Below are 20,538 nucleotides of genomic sequence, written 5' to 3' on the forward strand. Positions count from 1 at the left end.
TGTTTTGGACAGTTATGTCAATGGTTGCGGTTGCATAAGGTACCTTACCTTACGCATCGACGGACGGACACTTCCCGAAATGGTGGAAGCCATCGTCACTGCTCGGCCCCATCTCTTGACAAAGGGAAATAACTGCCGTGTGATAAAGCAGGTAGTGCTGACGGAGCCAAAAACACGTTGGCCTGGAGTTGAGACCGGTGAGCAGGTACGGATACCTACCTTACCTTACTTTGGCATGCAATGCAATGCGTCTACAACCTATGCAATCATTCCAGGGTCAGGTGGAATGTAGGTGCCTCCATTAGTAATTTGATATCAAGTTGCGTTGGTCAGGCCACGGACGCGCCTACCTGCATAGCTCCCATTTCCGTTCTTGATTGGCAAGTGTGGTGAAGTTGCAGGAGCAAACCGCCCGCCTGCTTCCTCTTGCCTTGGGTTGTCCGTACCGTGTGCATTTCCATCCTCGGACGGGGTTCGTACCTACTCTGGATCACCACCACAGCACACGCCGATGCAAACATCGCCAGCCTGGTGCTGCACATGAATGCCATGTCGCTGCTGATTCGTCTCATGATCGCCTCATTGCTACTACTGAAGGTAGGACGATCACTTTCGCTCTGTTCAACCTAGGAGCCTGGTCCGACCTGATCCAGCCAATGACCAGACGGCTGGCTTTGCTGCCCAAGGCAATTCCAATGCACAGTAGTGCTCGACCGCCAAATTACCCAGGACAGCCATGTTCCCGCTGGATCGACGCTGCGATGCACCTCAAAACGACCCAAGCAAGACTCCCACGTTGTCTCGCCTCATGGCATGTGCCACCGTTTCTCTGGGGCAAGCGAGTCTAGACCGGCAGCTCGGGTGAGACGCGTCTAAACTCGCGAAACGGATCGATACCATTTTTGACGCTATTCACAGAAGGAACACCGTCAAAACACTCACTGCCCACTTCATCGATGCAATAGTCACGACAATGGAAGCTGCGAAGACGTCAATCCAGAGTGCCAAGTCGCATGACCTCAGGATTCATGTCGCCTTCACAAACCATCCATGACCATGGATCGCAGAGATTTTGCTTTCGCGACCGAGATACGATCTGGTCACGGCGTTACACAAGCGGTACTTCCTGCGGACGAGGCCCAGGGTTCAATGTCTCATTCGTGCCCGCCAAAGCAGGTATTATGTCAGGTTGACGAAATACACGCTCACGTATCCACACCTCAGTCACCAGATCCCTCGCCTATGCATGGCATATCCAACACGAAGCTACCTCCGATGTCTCGTTATATTCCGTTCAGCCTTTCCCGCGCCCGCAGTTGGATAGCCGTTTTACACGTCTCGAATTCTGAGTTCTGGAAAGCATCAAAAAATAGGGGACCAATGCGTCATTTCCGCCGTTGCGGGTTTGACAAAGTCAGGCATGACTCGGCGAAGTCCCCTGAGCGGATGGCGGCTCGATTGACTCGGGCCAGCAGCTTGAAGGAGCTTGGCCGGAATATACCATCGGACGATTTTTAGTGTTGCGCCGTACATCGAGGCATCGCGACAATGACGTAGTCGCGACGGACTGACTCGGATGTCCTCCATTCGCTGTTCAGGGGAACCATCACGAACCGCCGGGCGGGCGGGGGTTCATCAAGCCCTAGCCCGGCGCGGTGCGGAGACGCTGGCGTCATTGCCCCGAGTTAGATGGGGGAGAGGGAGGGGTGATGGCGGGTCGTCGCGCGCTTGAGCTGGACGGGAGCAACAACTTTGAAACGGAACGTCGCGATACCACTGTCTACAAACGGTCCGCCTGAGTAACAGAGGTTGCGCGTGCGGTGTTGCCCACCCGAATGGACCAATACAGAAAATATTGCATCGACGATGGATGCGTGTCAGAGGCGTCGAATATTGCAGGACTCTGCAGAAGATACCGGGCCTCGTCAAGAGCGGTGTGCCGTCCTGCAAGTCGACGCTTCAACGTACGGATACCAATGTCGGGATTTTCTCCGGCTACCTATAAGGCAACAGCAAGCGAAGGCGCAGGCGTCTCTTTCTCTCTCTTTCATGTTTTAGTTCGTCGCCGGCCAATATTAGGTTGGGGACTGGGGGTCGAGCAATAAACGGAGCAAGCAGGAGAAGCTATTTCCAAAAACGTCAACCACAACGGACGACGGCGTCCGGAGTGTCTGGACCCTGAATTCCTGATGGGGACTGAATGTAAACAATATCCATAGGCCAGGGTGCCAGGGTCCTTGTTTGTAAGCCTCATTCTTCAAACTGGCAGCCCTCCCCGGTCGCAAGCGCACTTTAAGCCCCAATGTCGTCCTGCCCTGCCCTGCCCTGCCTTGCCGTAGCGGCCGATCAGGCACTGACGAGGATCAGCATTATTCAACAGTTACAGAAACAACGCAAGGGCAAACGGGAGGCGGCGGTTAAAAAAACGTTAGGCGACGGACGTGGAGTCTGTAGTGTACTATGGTAAGCCCGGCGGCGTCAATTGCTCCAAGGGCCGCGTCTATCCCGTGTGTCGTTCGAAGCTTGTCTCAACCTGTGACAGGCCTAGCATGTGAAATGGCGACACGATAGACGACCAAGGGTTCATGCGAAAAGAAACAGAGCCCATAAAAAAAGGTCCAGGGCGAGACGAAGCATGACGGGACGAAGGGTGCTGGGTATGAGATCATGACGTCACGGGTCATCATGTTCCTTGGAGAGCTCCCAACCCAATTCGCGACGGGAGGGGTCCCATGGAGGAAGAAGCATGGAGAGGAGGCATGCACGGGGAGGCGCGTGGTACGTGGTACGTGAAGTTGGGGCAATGTCGTATTGTGTACCTGTCTACCTTACAGCCTTGGTTACGTCTCTTCTCTTGGACTCTGGACAGTTCCTCGAGGAGCAAACGGATTAGGTAGATTGCCAGTGTTGCAGCTGGTGTACCGTCTCCAGTGGGCGTACAATACGAAGCATAACAAGGCAGGTCCAGCAGGTATTTGGTACACGTTGCAGACTCTCGTCGTAAGGATGGAAGTGGCAGGTCCAGTGTCGTCCTGGGCAGTTAGTTACCCCTCCACGCGAAAGGACCCTGAAGTTCCATTTTTCAAGGGTCCAGACACCCCCACTTCAAGGTTGTCAACGCGCACCGGAGCGGACTCCAATCCGCCCCAATATCCAATCCAATCCAATTGACGAGTCTGGTTGCAAATTTCTTCCTCTGCCTCGCCCTCAACCTAACGTCTCGAGATTGTCATTTCCTTTAACCCCTCACAATACGGCCTCGTCACCCCAGGTTGGACGGGAATTGCTATTTACATCCAAGGCCCTCTTCGACTGGTCCGATCACCAAATCCATCTCAACACCAATGGAATAGGTCCGACTCGGAAAAACCACTCCAGACTCCAGAGGCCCTCAGACCCCTCTTCATCTTAGTTCTCAGGGCCCCAAAACCACCAAACAACCAACGAATACACTCCTTCAATTACCTACCTACTTTCCTAAAGTGCTTTACCCCGGCAACCTGACCAATACGGACAACGCACCGTTCCAGACGAGCCTTTTTTTTTTTTTCTTTTTTTCTTCCCTTGTCCCCCTCGTCCTATTCCCTTTTCAATTCTCACTGTTATTAATTTTCACCACCGCACTTTTTCAAACTACAATCGGACCCGGCCCGGCAGGGTTGCCTTGAAGTGGTCTGACCTGTGTGGGCTTGCCCCGTTCGTTGACCAAAAAAACCGAAAAACCCCAAATCCTTGAGACACCATCGGCCGTGTGCCGGTTTTCTAGGGTTCACTTTCTCACCGTCCCGTCCCCCAAGACGGTGTTCCAGTTAGGTACCACAGCGCTTCCGCCTGACTTGGACCTTGAGCCCAGCAGAACCAGGATCGTTGTTCTCCTCACTGACGTCAGTGTCGTTTTTCCCTTTCCGCTGAGATCGAGATCTCTGGGCGACGTTTTCCTTCCTTTTCCTCTTTTTTATCACCGAGTCCTGCACCTTGTCGTCTGCTGGACCCGGACTCGGACTGTGCTGGCCCAACCCACGAGACATTCATTGTACACGCTCTTTCCGTTTCCGCTTCACAATGTCTGCGTCAAGCACTACCGGCTGCGAGTCGCCCATGGAAGACGACAACACGCGCCGATTGCAAACTTTGCGCGAACGCCGCGAACAACTCACAAACGCTCTCATCGAGCTTCCTTACGACTTGATACTATACCTCGAGCGCGCAAAAGTTCATTCTGATTTGGCCTACCCAGAACTTGCTGTTGGAGATGCCTATCGAGCTCTGCTGTTGACCGACGAGGTCCTCAACGAGAGCTTCGAGTATCACGACCGAGCTGTCGAAGCCTTGGAGTCTCGTCCCCTCGACCCCTTGCCCCTGGTTCTCGATCACGGCCACCTACTTGATCTCCGAAGCGACTACATCGATGGCGACGCCAAGGACCAAGCAGGCCTGGTTTCCCACGTCGCCAGGCTGGCCGCCGTCCGCTGCTACCAGATCCTCTCCCTCAGCTCTCTATGCTGCTCCTGCTTGAAGCCAGCCTACGACTTCGCCGAGAAAGGCCTTGCTTTGGCTCCTGAAAACGAAGAGCTTCTCACTGCAATGGAGCAGACAAAATCAATAGCTCGTCAGAGACTGCGAAAGGAGCATATCAACCCCAACGTTCTTCCCGAATGGGGAATGGTCCGGAGGGAAGTCTACCCCTGGAACGACCACGAGCCAGATCGATATGGCCCCGAAACACTTCATTACCTCAATAAAGGGCTATCCGAAGTTGCGCCCAAGTGCGAGGTCAGAGTCTCGAAGCTCCCCGTTCTGCATGATGAATCAGACGGTACCGATGACGAGGAGACCAACGAACAATTGGGCCTCTTTGCCAAAGTCGACATTGCGCCTGGGGACACCGTCCTTGAAGAATATTCGCTCTTGACGGCGAATAATCGCCATAAAGACCCGGTATGCGATGCATGCAGCTCCGAGCTACCTCCTCTGGACGCGGACCCACCAGCGGTCAAGTGCGAAGAATGCTACGATACCGTGTTCTGTACGCAGTTCTGCCACGACATGGCGCAAGAACACTACCACCCTGCAGTGTGCGAGACGACCTTGGACGATATCAACAAAGACCCGGAGGCTGGAGAAGCCGACGAAACCCTGTATCTGCTGCTTCTAGTCCGGTCTCTGGCTCTGGCGGAACACCAAGGCGTCCATCCTCTTGACCTTCCACAAGTCAAGTATATCTGGGGTGACTTCGTGCCATCCCACTTCAACAACATCGACATATCCCCACGACCTACGCCGCCGCCCGACTGGACGCTCCGGTTCTCCTTCAAGTACAACGTCGAGCAACCCTTGCATATTCTCGACAAGATGGATGTTGATATTTACGCCGAACTGGCGAGGTATGACTTGTGGGTTTTCAACACCCTCTACAGCAAGTTCAGGGGTACCGCGTCGAGTCATAAGAACCCCCGGACCGGTCGACCAGAGGTCGCGGCAGTGCATCCATTCTGGTGCATAGCCAACCACGACTGCAACCCGAATGTCACATGGGACTGGGGAGGTCGGGTGAAGCTGCGAGCGATAGAGGAGAAGATTATGGGCGACAAACCAGGAGTCGCGGCTGGGGAAGAGATTCTGAACCATTACATCGACATCAGGTTACCGGTGAAGGACCGACGTGGATGGATGATGGGATGTCTCGGAGGAGCTTGCATGTGCTCTCGTTGCCAGACGGAGGCTGCTGCCGCTAAGAAGGCATCTTGAGGAGCATCATCGCTTTCGGGCAACTTGAACGAAGTCGCGCGCATCAACAGGACGGACGGGTGGGATCTTTTCAATAATCGAGCGATTTGCGGATAGAATATATCGGGTACACATTTGCGATCGGGGCTGAGTGGGGAACAAAGACCCAGGCGAAATACGTCTCGAGGTCGCATCATTTGGTTATGTACACGAGCGGGACCGGATAAAGGGGAGCATACACGACAAATCGCGAAATATCCTTATCCTCACACTCTATCGTCGGCAACGTCTGGATTCCAGACGTTGCCTTTTGCTAACCGTTCTTCCTATCGCGACGTCGCATACCATACGCTTGCCCGGTTACCGTCCATCTCACGTTGATATCCCGTCATTACGGATTCAAAACCCAGTTTCCACATCATCCCCAAGACGCATGTCTTCCTCGATGTTCTTACAGAACACCAGAAATTCAGCCGTAGACGCAAGTGTCTCAGTCGAGACGGCATATAATTTCCACCAACGAAGCATTTGTCTCAGGCGGAATGTCTTGTTAGTTGTCAGCTTGGAACTGGAACCCAACGGTCCAGCCTTCAAACGGACATGTAGAGTTGGCGGTCTAGAGCAGACATGGTAGTACAAGGCAGACAAACTGTGTTGGCTGCCTGCTGAATTTTTCATGCACCTAGCTGCAGTCAGTTGGTGATTGCATGCAGTTGCCATCTGCAGCATGACGAAGTGGCTACTCACCACAACCCAACGAGCCAGCGTTTGACGGGACGGGACCAACGACCACTGTGCATAAACACATCTTCCATGTTCCAACGTCGGAAAGTTGGCTTCTCATGCAGGGAATATAGTGAATCATCCGTGTCGCCTTGCCTCCTTTCGATCTGCTCACGAGACTCGATACTGGCGGGCAAACTGCAGTGGCCACCGAGTTGAGGACAATCTCAGCTGACGGCGTAGGGAATCGGACAGACTGGACCATCGGTGTAGGCAGGTGTGATCACCCTGCCTTTCTTGTGTTATTGCTCGCGTTAGTTCATGTGTTGATCTCGCCGCCATAGCACCAGGTCCGCTCTTGATTTTCGTTGGAAGTTTCTTCGCGCGGCCGGTCGGGGTTGAGAACGAGTACACTGTGTAGAAGCCGGTCAGTCTCATGTTGAAGTAGTCCATGCTGGCTGACCACCCGCTGCTGCTAAGGTGGCGTAGAAGAAGAGCATGAGCGTGTTGACTTGCACTTACTTGAATTGGGGAACGCCTCAACTAGATGAGAAGGTCTTGGAGTTGTGGAGTTGAAGTGACTTCATGGAGTATTATGATGTAGTCCAAGAACCGCTCGTCGAAAGCCGGATGGAACTCTCTCTGTTTCGAGATGAAGACTCTCAGCTACCTGACAGTGCAGACTGCGGCTAGCCTGCAATCTACCTCTCATTCACAGTCAGAATGAATGAGCCTGCTTTGACTTGCTATGACACGGTGGTTCGATGTGCTTGATTTGCCACTCGGGGCTTTGGTACACGGTCACGATCATCCGCAAGCAGTCGCAACTTAAAGTTCAGTATTCCGCTAACAGATCCGGCGGGGGTTAAGAGCATGCCTCGTCACAGAACCTCGAGCGTTTCGCCTGTCCGTCGAAGTCCTCCGCTCTGGGCTCAGCACACGTTGCAGCTTGCGGGCACTGCGGTTGCTCGTTGCAGTGCTCGTACTTGGTTCAAGCTACTTCGATAGGATATGTTCAATGACAAGTTCTGCATCTGGGATAGCTTCCATTCCCTAGATATTCTTCCGCACGTTGCTTTTGAATGATGAGAGCCTGGACGTGGTGCTGACGGCGATGGTCGCTTGTACTCGCTATTTAAGCTTGATTTTGATGCCCAACAGCTTCTGTTCCCCAAGTGAAAGTGGCTGATGTCATCTTCAGATTCATATGCTGGCACCATCTTCAGACTGGGGGTTACCAGCCGGGTACGCGTCCGTCCGGATGTTAGGACGGAAGTGACTGAACAGTATAAACTGCCAGGAACGTCCGATCTATTTCGTCTTATGTGGGTGGAGGATACCCCGAGGACGGTGGGACAGAAGAGCGAGAGAAGGAGTCTTGGGAGTCGCGGTTCGACTTGTCCACTGTGATGCAAACTCGTGGCTCAGCGTTTCTCTATGGCGAATCTTTTCCTTGGGTGGGAGACGCCCTGTGCAATGGCTTGCCCGCGTCTCGAAGCGGAGGAACTCGCAGTGCACATTTGGGTTGCCCAGCTCTTTCGGTGGTTTACCAGCTGTTTATATAGCCGAGAGGTAAGTCCTATGCTGAATGATGTAAATGTCAGTTTAGTCCCTGCTTCATCTTCTTCCCTGCGACAGCATATCTAAAGGCTCTACTTCTGGAGCATCAGGCAATTATTCAGAAGTCACTCGGTTTTCAACGCGTCGGAGTGCTTGTTGAGATAATATGGGCGACAGAAGGTACGAGACCTCCATGGATACTTCAGCCTGGCATCCGAATACACCGAGGAAGATCGCAGAACAAACACTGAAGCGGAGCTTAAATAATCTAGGTGAATTCACAAGAAAAACCTGTCTCGTTCAATCCGCCTCCTTGTTCCTGCCTATAAAGCTGCGCACTCTTTCCGTATTTTCTTCTAGCCTGATTCCGACTACGCGTTTCCCTCTCGCTTCCGGATGAGCAAATCCATACCTCACACGTTTGAGTGCCATCTCTTTAGTTAGATCCAAGCCGTCTGACCAGTCGCTTTGGGGCGGCACATCTATGAGTTTGGAAGTCCGCACAGCCGCTGAAACGAAGCCAAGGACCTCCAGCTTGGGTACAATGAGTATCTTACTAGGGTGATACTATCCTGCTAAGATTCATACGACGTTGCGTTGGAATTCAAACCATCAAGTTGTAACACCACAAGAAGAAAGCCCAGAATCATCAAAGGTAAGATGACGACCGCACAATCTGTCAGAATGGTCCATATGCTGACGGGCTTCCTTTGATATGCGATCTCGCTGACATCGTCGTCTTCTGTGGCGATGCGAGCGTACGTTTTTGCGCCCTGCTGTTGATCTTCAACAGAAGAATCACCCTGATCATCGTGAGCCTCATTATTGAGTGGCGCTGTCAAGTCTGCAGTTTGCAAGTAGCTCTTGGTGGAACCGTTGTCAACAACGGTCATTGATCCTCTGCGATCTCTGTTGTGCAAGCTTGGGGAAGCCATGAACGCTGGATCTGGAACCACGTTCTGGCTTGCCATTGTGAGTTTTGAATGGGGATTTCTCGAACAAAGAATTGGTTGCTGAAAACGCAAGTTTGTTGTAAGGCAAGGGCGGAATGCCTCAAGTGACAATCAGGCGATTTTAAACTTAGAAGTAGGAACAGCATCAGAACCTGTTGTCTCACCAAGACTTGGAATACTTTCGAATGTGTCTGCCGCCAAGCCCTTGGAAGAATATCGTGTAACATAAAATCAGCTATTGCAGCCAGGGCGAGGCGAATTCAACTGAGCCTTTGATTCGATGCCAAAACCCATGGAAGCACCGCACCCAGGCAGAAACGGGCTGTGAGATGTGATCGAGATGCTGCCAAACTATTTTCTCTCTTGGGGCACTGAATCAGGTATGTGTTGACGAACCTGCTGCGGTCATGTTTGTACAGTTGGGCGATGCATAAAGGGGTCCATACTACGTGTACTACGTCAAAAAGCAACCAATTACTAGAGCAAGCCGGCGACGTTTTGTTTTCCTATGAGTCAATAAAAAATTTGAAGAAAGTTCCATTTGGGGAAAGACTGGGTATTCGATACTGTGCTTAAGTGCGTATGTGACCTTCAAAGAGATACCGTGTACGAGATCTTGGATTCAGCTTGTTTTACCTCAGCTACTGTTTCACGCCTTTATTTGACTGCACTGCCAATATGCAGTCATCTTCAATACTAAAGCCATGCTTGTGTACCTGTTAGAGCCCCTCACTGGTTTGGCTATGACAAGAGGGCCTTTTGGTACCTCGCTTTTACGCGCTTACCCGCCACTCATGAAAGCCACCCTCCGCAACCACCCCACTTCATTGAAAGCAGCTGAAACGAGGTGAGTAGGTGAGTAGACGGTTGAGGACCTTGGACCTTAACAACAGAGTGAGTTGCTATGACACTAATCGGAACAACAGCTGCGCAGGGAGTATTCAACACCTACTGGCAAGTCAAATATACAATTAAAATTGACGCATTGGGCGTGAGATCACACGTATGACAGAGTTGTGAAAGAAGACAGAAATGAGTTGAAAGTAAGTTTGAAGCAAGGGGGATTCTTTATACTAGAACTCGACTTGAACACCGTCCACATGTCTAGAAAATAAATTCAAACGCAGTCTCCCGATTCTATAAAGACCCATCACTTGAACACTTTCTTGAAGCTGATCCGCTGGGTTGACTGATCCCGTTTCAATTCCGTTTGCCGCGGATGACTCCCATTTATTGATCTCCAAGTCAGACGCCATGATGCCTCGAACATTTCTGTTCGTACTGGTGGCTCTAGCATTCGCTTGTATCATCAGTGCAAATCCGATCACGAGAGGGATAGATCCAATAAAGACCCCAACAACGTGGCTTTCTCCGAGCCCGGGCCGCCCTAACTTCACCTTTGAAAGATGGGTCGACGACATCGCTAAGAACCCGAACGGAACCCATCTTTCCTATGAGCAAGCAGCAGCGGCATTTATTCGAGGCCATGGTGCAGCGATGCGAAGGGACAATTTGCAAAAAAGGGCACTTGGTGGCCTAGTAGACTTCAGCAGAAAGATTTTCCAAAAGCGTACGACTTTCAAGAGCAGCAAACGCCCCGGCGAGGCCACAGCAGGCAATCAGAGAGAGGGAATCGACATCAATTCAGTCCGATGCAATACCTTTCCGAGAAACAAAGCAAAGGTAAGTTCCCTGAAGATGCAGCCTAAAAGGTAACGGAAATAGTTGGCTAATCGGCGATATCGAAACCAGGTACAGAGCATTGTTGGATGTATCGAATGGTTGGCTCGCTCGGATAAGACGTGCGACACAACTTGGATCAAGGGCTTCTGCCAAGCGGGAAACAACTTCATCCTCGGATGGAGGAAGATTGATGAGCTGTCCATACATTCTCCCTCGTGGTAAGAGATCTCTTATGTAAACTCGAGAAGTGGCAATGCATCAGAGAACTGACTTTCATGTGCTCAGCCGTGGAATTGCAAGAAGTGCTGGAAGGATCATGGATTTCTGCACTTTCAATGGGCAAGTGATGGGCGAAATAACTGCCTGGGATGACCCTTCTATGGGTGTCATGATTCGAGAATTTCCCGAAGGCAGGATTCCAGAAAATTTCACTCTCTTGGCTTCATATGGGCGATAATCATCATTTGCTGGTGATAGACGACACCGTTGGTTCGGAATTCGGTTCTGACCGTCGACCACTGGATTTCACGGCATTAGTTAAACTCATATATTCGTAACACATATTCCATCATAAATATCAGGTGGCTACTAAAAGTGATGATACCAAACTGAACTTGGCACGGAAGGCTCAAGTTTCAACATGGATCCACGATATCTGGTTCCTCAGCACATAAATCCAATCCATTATGTTCGGGATGAAAGTTTAATGTATGCTGAATTTACCACATAATGACCATAATAACATGAAAAATACCTAAAGCATTTGTGTTAGCTACTATTATTCTTGTCTGTTGTGATGCTAGTCTGTCATAAGCTGCCTACTCGATCCTGCCCCTGGGTATTACTACTATTGTCTTACTTTCTGTCACCCGAGCTCAATCATTCATCGAGGACGTCAGTGAGAATCTTCTTCCAAAAACTTGAGTTGTCTTGCTTGTGTTACACTCAACGTTGTCTTCTCTTTTCCCCAGCAGACGTGTGTGAGATGACGAATGCACTAACCGGGGCTTGATTCTCGATAAGAACATAGGCCTCATTCTATCAACTACAGGTGCACGGACTCAATGTCTAATGAACTTGCATTATTCCCGACTCCGGCGCCAACGTTCGCTCCTCCATCTCTCTGCAAGTAAACCACAATGAGCTCCCGGCCATTCACCTGTGCCGAATGCTCACAAACATTTACAAGAAATGTAAGTTGAAACAAAATTCCTCAAGTTCCGGCTCTGATGAAATATACTAGGAAAATTTAGAACGTCATAAGCGCTCCAGTAAGTCTTGTATTTGCCAACTCTTTATTGCATATCAGGTCTGATTAGGGGTAGGACACGGAAGCGACAGTCGCAGACCTTTCAAGTGCCAAACTTGTCGTGCGCGATTCACAAGGAAGGACGTCTGCAAGCGTCACACTGAGAGATGTCGTGGTGTCCTCAATCGCGTTCTTGTAGTGCCCGAGGTTGGGAACGACGTTGGGCAGACGGAGCATACTCTCGACGAGACTACGTTAGCATCAGATGAGCGGGACAGCTCGCCCAACTCAGATGCTATACAACACGACACAATTGCCGAAGATGCCGAAGCTTACTCTGAAAGTCCTGCCGGGACTGGCGATGGGAGCCCCTCGAAGGACCTTGCAGCAGAGTATGTTCCTCCGCTTGTTTCCCTCTCGAGCAGCACGTACAGCGAGACTCATATAATCATCGACTCAAGCAACATCATGATGCAAAACGTGGAGCCATATATCTTGACATACTTCGAGAGCTTCCATCCTTCGTTTCCATTGTTACATCGTCAAAGTGTCTCTAGAGACATGTCAAAACTGTGTAGACAAATCATTGTCTCTATCGGTATGCTGTACTCATCTAGATGTTCTGCTGATGACAACACGACATTTCATGTCCTACTGCGGCAGAGTCATGATATCTGGGAAATGGGTCAAGACCAGCTATGGCGCATGGTGAGTGCGCCGCCGTATGCATATGCATGATCCCGTCTAATCTTTTGGTTCCAGGTGGAGTCGGATTGGAGAGATATTCGAAGAACATGGCTAATGCAGACTTGGTTACTGCATATCATCTATGGAGCGTTCACGGGCAACGCAAATGACTTCGATAAAGCAAAGAAGATGCTGCGATGGGTCGTTGATGTCAGGAAAGATTCACGCCAAAACTGATCAGGGTGTTATGCTTATGCGAATCTTTAGGCTGCTCGAGATCTCGGCCTTCTACGACAGAACGTATTTACGTCAACGACTAGGTTCAATGGGGCCGAAGAGCAAACGCTCCATGACCATTGGATATCCTACGTGGAATCAGAGTCGATGAAGTTATGCATGTACACCATTCTCTTCCTCGACTCGCACATCTTCTCTCCGTGCAATATTCGGCCACTTACTTCCCCAATCGAGCTCGACTGGGAACTGCCGTTGCCTAGTGCTCTCTGGGAAGCGGATACCTCACTGAGTTGGGCCCAAAGGCTCGGCAATGAGCCTCGCACCTTCGGCTTGACTCGGTCAAACGACGGCCCAGGCATGCCATGCCCCACGACGAAGTCTCTCAATCTGGCGATCCAATCGCTCATGACGGACTCTCCGAGTCCTCAGTTGCTAGAAGCGCTGAAGGCCTCTACCCTGGCAACGCTTTTTATCCTGACCAGTCTGGAAGGTCTCGTCAGGGACTTCACACGATGTTACTACCAGATGCCTCCCGCCTTGGCCGACCCAAACGCTTTTCATATTCTCACGCAATCTCAGAACAGGCAAGTTAGTGCTGCTCTGCGATATGCAGCCGAGATCATAACTGCACAACTCGCCGAAGCAAATAGCTCGAACTGGCACATATTGAAATTTGCCGACCGCATAGCTTTATCCGTTAAGCTTGCTTTATGTAAACCGGACGATCTTATCATTGGGGGCATTGTTGAAAACAGTGTGGTTGCTGGACTCACAACCGCGACACATCTCACACTCGGGCTTCAAGTCGGAGCTCGAAGATCATTACAGAACCTTCTCCGCTACAATTCCGGAGACGACGGTATGCTGGTCTTCCTCGATGACTTGATGGATGTTCTATCAAGCGTCACGAATCTCGGTAAACAAGACCCCTTAAGCGAGGCACCATGGGCCACCGTGGCCACGTACAGGATTCTCCTGGCCATCTGGAGACTTCTACGCTGGGCGGCCGGGGAGATGCGCCGAAAGGCAGGGTCTCAACCGACAGTACGCAGCCGCTTTGAGGCCTCAACAATAGTCTTCAACTCCATTCTGGAGGTAATCAGTTCACCGGAAGGAGTCGATGATCAGACCCGACGTCTTTCCATGCCGACTCGGGAGACTACCGCATTGGGGATGGCCTCGGAGGACAGCGAGGCACGGTTCAGGGAGACGGTACTGCAGTTCTGGAAGAACAGGCCAGTTTGGCCCATGGGATCCTTCATGACAACCGTGTTGGAGGAGATCATCTCTGCTGGAGGGCTAGCATACGAATTAAGGGGCGCGGAGTGAAGAGCGCGGGGATGACCGGGTCAGGGGGTTGGCAGCCGAAGCGATGGGACCAGCGGAGCTCCGCTGCCTCCGCCTCCACAACCTAGAGCCGTATATCTTCACTCCAAGGACACGAATGCAAAGCCACTTGCTACGTTCTGTAACATTCCGACTTTGCCGAATCATCTCTGCGTACCCAGATATCCTCGCTCGGGAATCTTTTGCTCCTCTTTTCCGATATCAGCTGAAGCCAAAGGATAAGTCGCTGCCAAGAAAAATGGCTACCGCGGAGAGTTTTGGTTGGGTAATTTCTCTGTTCCTGGCTGTTATCAAACCTCCTTGCTTACAACTGGCGTAGTATGGTCTGGGGTCCATGGGCATCGGCATGGCATTGAACCTCCAGGGTCACCTCGCAGCCAATGGTCTGCCACCTCTTCGGTACAGCAACCGAACGCTCTCCCGAGGCGACGCCCTACGAGAGGTCGGCGGATTGCCAGAAAGAGACTTTGAGACGCTGGTGCTCAAGTCCACAATCATTTTCACAATGGTACCAGGAATCCCCTTCCACACATCAAACAACAGCTGCATAAACGGATGACATTGACTGGCCATTGAAGATTTCCAACGATGATGTTCTGGAAAGCCTAATCTCCAAAGCTTTGAACAGCTGGAGCGGTGCTTTGCTAGAGGGCAAGATCTTCATGGACGCTTCAACTGTTCATCCCGATACCAGCGCGAGATGTTCCGAACGGCTGGCTAAAGCAGGTGCAATGTTCATATCCTCGCCCGTCTTTGGCGCCAGTCCAATGGCAGCTGCCGGCAAGCTTATCTTCGCTATGGCTGGACCCTCAACCGCCGTGGAGAGGGTACGACCATACATTATTGATGTCATGGGTCGAAGTATCATCGACATGGGCGAAGATGTGCGCAAGTCAAGCCTGCTCAAGATATCTGGGTTGGTCCCACCTTCGTCTCCAGTTCGGCAAGGCTCACTGATTTGTCTCGATAGAAACATCTTCGTCATTGGTTTCCAGGAACTGACTGCAGAGGCACAAGTATTTGCGGAGAAAACGGGACTGGGGACCCGCCAGATGGAACAGTTCATCAGCGATATGTACGGCCCGGTCATCGAGAGCTACTCGAAGCGAATGACGACAGGCGCTTACGCACCGCCTTTGGGAACCGCCCCGGGATTTTCTGTGACCTTGGCTACTAAAGACGCCGGGCACGCGATCAAGATAGCTAAGGAGAACGGGACACGAATTCCAACCATCGAGACGGCCTTGTCTCGTATGGAGGCTGCTCAAAAGTATGCTGGAGATTCTCTTGACAGCTCTTCAGTCTACGGGGCCGCTCGGCTCGAGGCTGGACTGCCGTTCTGGAACGAAAATAGCAGACAGTCAAATTGAAGTAGACATTGAAAACCTAACCCTGATATATCATATGGCCCAAAAGTCACTCAGTGATCAACTTGATTTCCTTGACACTAATCAACATCATCGCTGCAGAGGCCATCTTAGATGATAGATCTTGGTTAAAGAGGCAGACTGCTGCTACTAACCCAGGAAGTTTCAAACCGTCCACACGCAGGAAACTGTGCCCTGGGCTAGAGTTCTTCCTGTCGGTCTTATGATCAATGGAAGCTTAGATCCGAGACTTCCCAATAACTCGTGTCCACTCGACTATCAGAATGACATTTCAATACTGGGCGGATAAGCCTCATTTGTCGGAATGAACAAGGATATGGGTTCCTGGTCAGCTCCGAATAATGCGGAGAGTTGGCCGAGGCGACCTCAGAATGCGGGGGCGGAGCTCCGTCAATCCGCATGACAATGTGTTATGGGTCCAAGATAGCAACCAGACTAAAACAGAAATCCCCTATCAGCGCCCCAGACTGACGAGATAATCTGCCATGGCCAGTGTGACATCTGGTCTAGTATCCCAGATTCCCGGGTGAAGGACCTTCCTGCCGAATACACCGTAGTCAGCTTCGTGTTAAGATGTACCTTGACCGCAACTACTTTGTAGAGACGGACGTGTATAAACACGGATCCGCCCCGAAGACATCCCAATCTCCCTTAGTTCCGTCCGTCTTGTCACATCCGAATCCAGCTGGACGTCTAGGCTGCTGACCTTCTCCATACACTCTTTTCGACGTTGCTGTTCGGATTGTGGCCTCACGTTCTTAGAGCTCAACTGAGAGCTGTTGCCAAAGCCGCCGCCCTGCGAACTGGAACATACTGCACTGACCCCCGGACAACATTGCACGATGTCTTCTCCTGGCAACAAAGACAAAGCAACCAACCAAGATGGCGGTGATGTGATACGAACCCAAACCGATTACGAAGATGGCAACATTGAGAAGCTCAAACACGCCCACGGAGAGGTCGACCCTGCCCTCGCTTTCGTCAACGGGGAGCAGGTTGAGTTTACCCCTGAGGAAGAGGCTAGCGTTCTGAGAAAGATCGACTGGGCTTTGATGCCTTTGCTCTGTTGGATCTATGCTCTGCAATTCGCCGACAAGACCTCCCTCAACTATGCTTCTCTCATGGGTATCCGCGAGGATACCAACCTGGATCCTCAGAGTCAGGAGTACAGCTGGACATCAAGCATCTTCTACGCCGGTTACATTCTATGGGAGTAAGTACACGTCTCCCAGCCCCTCATAATCACGTTCGAGAGTTTTTAACGCGTCTCAGATTTCCGACAACTTACCTTCTCCGACGCCTGCCCCTTGGCAAATACACCTCCGCCAATATCACTCTCTGGGGAGCTGTTCTTGTGTGCCACATCTTCGCTTTCAACTATGCCGGTCTTCTTTCAGTCCGCTTCTTGTGAGCAAAATACTCCATGATCCTCAAAGACGCCCTCCACTAACTTCTTCCCAAGCCTGGGTGCCTTGGAAGCTACTGTGACGCCTTCATTCGTGATCCTCACCTCGGCTTGGTACAGGCAGAACGAGCAGGCCAAGCGCATGGGCTTCTGGCTCAGCTGTAACGGCGTTGCCCTGCTGACTCTCGGCCCCATCGCATATGGTCTCTCCGGCGCCAAAGGCACAGCCTTGGAGACGTGGAAGATCTTGTACCTTGTCCTCGGCCTACCGACGATTATTACCGGCGTCTACTGCTGGTGGTTCATGCCAGACAACCAGACCAACGCCCGTTTCCTCAATCACAGAGAAAAAGCCATAGCCATTGAACGCATCCGTGGCAACTTCCAGGGTATCGGTAGTCGCAAGTGGAAGTGGGACCAGTTCTTTGAGGCGTTCCGCGACCCCCGAACGTACCTCTACGTTCTCTTCTCGTTGCTGATGAACATCCCTAACGGCGGCATCACGGCTTTTGGATCCATCATCATCAACTCTTTCGGCTTCAACTCCCGGCTCTCGCTGCTGCTCAACATGCCGACGGGTGCTGTCGACATTACTTGCAAGTTGCTCTTTACATACTTGTCTGACAAGTTCCTCGACCGATCCATCTTCGCCTTTATCGCCATCCTCATCCCGATGATCGGTGGCATCATGATGATTGTGATCCCGTTGTCGGCCAAAGCTGGTTTGGTAAGTGAATCAATCAACTAATTTAACTCCCAAGCTAATTCATTTGGAAAAGTTGGTTGGGTATTATCTCATCGGCGCAGCAGGAGCCAGCTGGTGTTTGGTCATGGTCATGATCTCCAACAACACACTGGGCTACACCAAAAAGGCAACCGTCAACGGTCTCCAGATCCTGGCCTACGGCGCGGGCAACTGGATCGGCCCGCAAACCTTCCGCTCCAACGAGGCGCCCAACTACAAGAACGGAAAGCTTATGGTCGCCATCATGTACGGCCTCGCTGCCTGCACCATCGCCGCTATCCGGTTTGTCAACGTTTGGGAGAACAAGCGCCGCGACAAGAAGGCGGCGGAGCAGCCAGAGACTGTTGCTGCAGGGACCGAGTTCCTGGACTTGACGGACTTCGAGCAGCCTACCTTCAGATACGTGCTTTGATAAAGAGGGCGAGCGGTGATTCTGTAATTCGTATTTTACTGTGTGTCGCAAGATGGGCGGTTCGTTCCGACTCATACTTATTCAGCATATTGTTTTTTCTTAGATGATTCTCTTCAGCGAATTTGTAAGATAGACAGGCCTGCATGTATCATGGATACTACTTGTGCTGATTAAGTCAACCGACTTCGTGAGCAACAAAGTACATCAACTTCTTTTCGATAGATGAGAACTGAGTGGGATACTCTGACGAAGTCGAAACATTTACACCAAGAAATTTCTCACTCACAGGTTTCACTGCTTGATTTGAACAAGGTAGTTGGAGTCGACGATAGTGGGTGGCCGTAAGACTGCCATGCGGCCGGAAAGCCGGAGTCTGCTTTCGGCTTTAGTCGCTGAGTATCATGACCGAGTCGGTGACTGAAAACTCAGCGATTGCGTGATGCGGCGATAGCACGGGCATGTGGGACGGACGGTGGCGATTCTGAGAAGTCTTCTCATAGAACAAATCACAGAACTACATTCTATTATGGAGATACCGCGCGACGTTTTTGACTGGAGTCGTGGAAGTTTCAACGAAGTGTTAGGTTTGTTGGAGATGAGCTGAAGATCGCCCAGACTTAACATTCTACCTAGGTAGTTGACCAATTAGTTGTTCAGCCAATCAAGTTGAGCATCATCGCTGGAAAATGCTGTTGAGTTTAGGTCCACTTTAGGGGGCTCCATCGTCGACAGCCCGTTCAAGTGACGGGCTTTTGCAGAGTATCTTAACTTCCTTAGATGTTCTGACATCGAATAGGAAATTTCACTTGGCCTAATGAAATATGGCTGCCATCATCTCAGCAGGGCAGGTGACCGCCAAACTAAGACAGTAAATGCCATGCTACTGGCACCGTCAGAAGTATTCCAAAGCCCCACGAAGCTAATACTCCGGCGAATACTCCGGCGATGGGTCTGGACGTGCACAGTACTCATTTAGCTAATTTGCGTGGCAAGTGACTCAAGCCAACGTCAGCTGGACAACCACTTAATCTGCATCCAGTCCTTCTCACTCGTTTGTCTCCAGCATCTCTCGGACCCCAATTATGGCTTCAGTCATTACCAAGTCGATTCCCGAAGCCCGCGTGTTCGACTCGGTCGTCGTCGGCGGCGGCCCTGGCGGCCTCGCGGTGCTCGGCAATCTGCTGGAGCACCGGCCTCGGCAGCGGCAACTCTGGGTCGATCCCGTCTTCCAAGCCGGTCGCGTCGGCGCCCACTACCGTCGGGTCCCGAGCAACACCAAGGTCGATCTCTTCCTCAACTTCGCGACCGCCGTGGCGCCCTTCCGCCACATCGTCGAGGCCGCGGAGAAGCCCAACGCATTTACTACGTTGCAGGGCTTGCCCCAGGACCAGGGCTGCGAGCTGGGGTACGCGGCGGACCTTTGTCTGATGTTGAGCGAAGGCGTTCCTCGCCACTTTGATAACGTGCAGCAACAGCGCGGGAAGGTCACTGCTGCCGTTCTGGATAAGGTGCGTTTGCGTATCTTGGTAGTCTTGAAACACATTGAAGCTGATTGCGTCTTTGTAGCAAACCAAGCACTGGACAGTCGCCCTGGATGGAGAGAATCATGTGAGAACGTCGAGATTGGTGTTAAGCACCGGATCCAGCCCGATCTCAAGACCTCAGCTCGTGACGGAGAAGTTACCGGAGAACCTCAAGATGGTGCATCTGGACACTGCTCTGAACCCGCCGCTGCTGGGACAAACGATCAGCCAGGATGCGACGGTCGCCGTAGTCGGCGCGTCGCATTCGGCCATCCTGGTGCTCATGAACCTGTACAACCTCGCAACGACCACGCACCCGGACCTGAGAATCAAATGGTTCACCAGGCACAAAGACTTACGCTATGCTGAGTACAAGGATGGCTGGATTTTGTACGACAACACAGGTCTCAAGGGCCAAGCAGCCCAGTGGGCCCGCGAGAACTTGGAAGAGGCATCATTTGGAGGAAGCCCTGTCAGCAAGGTCGTCACCAAACTATGGACACCGCCCAAGGAAGAACAAGCGGCCTACGAAACCGAGCTCCCTGGATGCTCCCACCTAATCCAAGCCATCGGCTATCAACGGAATCCTCTACCTGACCTTAGCGTCGCTGAGGAGGCAGGGGCAGAGGCGCAACCTCTAGATGTTCATCATGATGCCTCGAACGGACGGTTCTCTTCACAACCTTTGGAGGCCACTACCCAGGGTCGTACTTATATCCCTGGATTGTTTGGGGCTGGCATCGCGTTTCCGGAGCGTGTCGTAGACCCCGTTGGTAACGTGGAACATGCAGTTGGATTCTGGAAGTTCATGAGGTTCTTGAAGAAGTCGGTCCCGGAATGGGTCGAGACTACGAATTAGACTGATATATACAGGTTGCATTGAGTTTAACTACTTTTAC

At 51.6% G+C, this 20,538-nt stretch overlaps 5 protein-coding genes across 5 annotated transcripts; all 5 read left to right on the top strand.

Moving 5' to 3' along the window:
• Positions 1–4,062: 4,062 nt before the first annotated feature.
• On the top strand, positions 4,063–5,748 carry CkaCkLH20_08461 (WD and tetratricopeptide repeat protein; the record flags this gene model as incomplete). The annotated part of the gene is made up of 1 exon (XM_038891176.1): positions 4,063–5,748. The coding sequence occupies one exon, from the start codon at positions 4,063–4,065 to the stop codon at positions 5,746–5,748; it is 1,686 nt and encodes a 561-aa protein (XP_038743550.1).
• A 7,218-nt stretch (positions 5,749–12,966) lies between these two features.
• On the top strand, positions 12,967–14,148 carry CkaCkLH20_08462 (zinc finger protein ADR1; the record flags this gene model as incomplete). The annotated part of the gene is made up of 1 exon (XM_038891177.1): positions 12,967–14,148. One exon carries the CDS (start codon positions 12,967–12,969, stop codon positions 14,146–14,148), a length of 1,182 nt encoding a protein of 393 aa, XP_038743551.1.
• A 115-nt stretch (positions 14,149–14,263) lies between these two features.
• On the top strand, positions 14,264–15,536 carry CkaCkLH20_08463 (uncharacterized protein; the record flags this gene model as incomplete). The annotated part of the gene is made up of 4 exons (XM_038891178.1): positions 14,264–14,431; positions 14,486–14,674; positions 14,745–15,082; positions 15,137–15,536. 4 exons carry the CDS (start codon positions 14,264–14,266, stop codon positions 15,534–15,536), a joined length of 1,095 nt encoding a protein of 364 aa, XP_038743552.1.
• An 860-nt stretch (positions 15,537–16,396) lies between these two features.
• CkaCkLH20_08464 (uncharacterized protein) lies at positions 16,397–18,116 on the top strand (the record flags this gene model as incomplete). The annotated part of the gene is made up of 4 exons (XM_038891179.1): positions 16,397–16,767; positions 16,827–16,961; positions 17,017–17,686; positions 17,739–18,116. 4 exons carry the CDS (start codon positions 16,397–16,399, stop codon positions 18,114–18,116), a joined length of 1,554 nt encoding a protein of 517 aa, XP_038743553.1.
• A 1,082-nt stretch (positions 18,117–19,198) lies between these two features.
• Positions 19,199–20,498, top strand: CkaCkLH20_08465 (uncharacterized protein; the record flags this gene model as incomplete). The annotated part of the gene is made up of 2 exons (XM_038891180.1): positions 19,199–19,624; positions 19,683–20,498. 2 exons carry the CDS (start codon positions 19,199–19,201, stop codon positions 20,496–20,498), a joined length of 1,242 nt encoding a protein of 413 aa, XP_038743554.1.
• Between the last annotated feature and the right edge of the window lie 40 nt (positions 20,499–20,538).

The sequence above is a fragment of the Colletotrichum karsti genome (genome assembly GCF_011947395.1).
Source record: "Colletotrichum karsti strain CkLH20 chromosome Unknown Scaffold28, whole genome shotgun sequence".
Lineage (NCBI taxonomy): Eukaryota > Fungi > Ascomycota > Sordariomycetes > Glomerellales > Glomerellaceae > Colletotrichum > Colletotrichum karsti.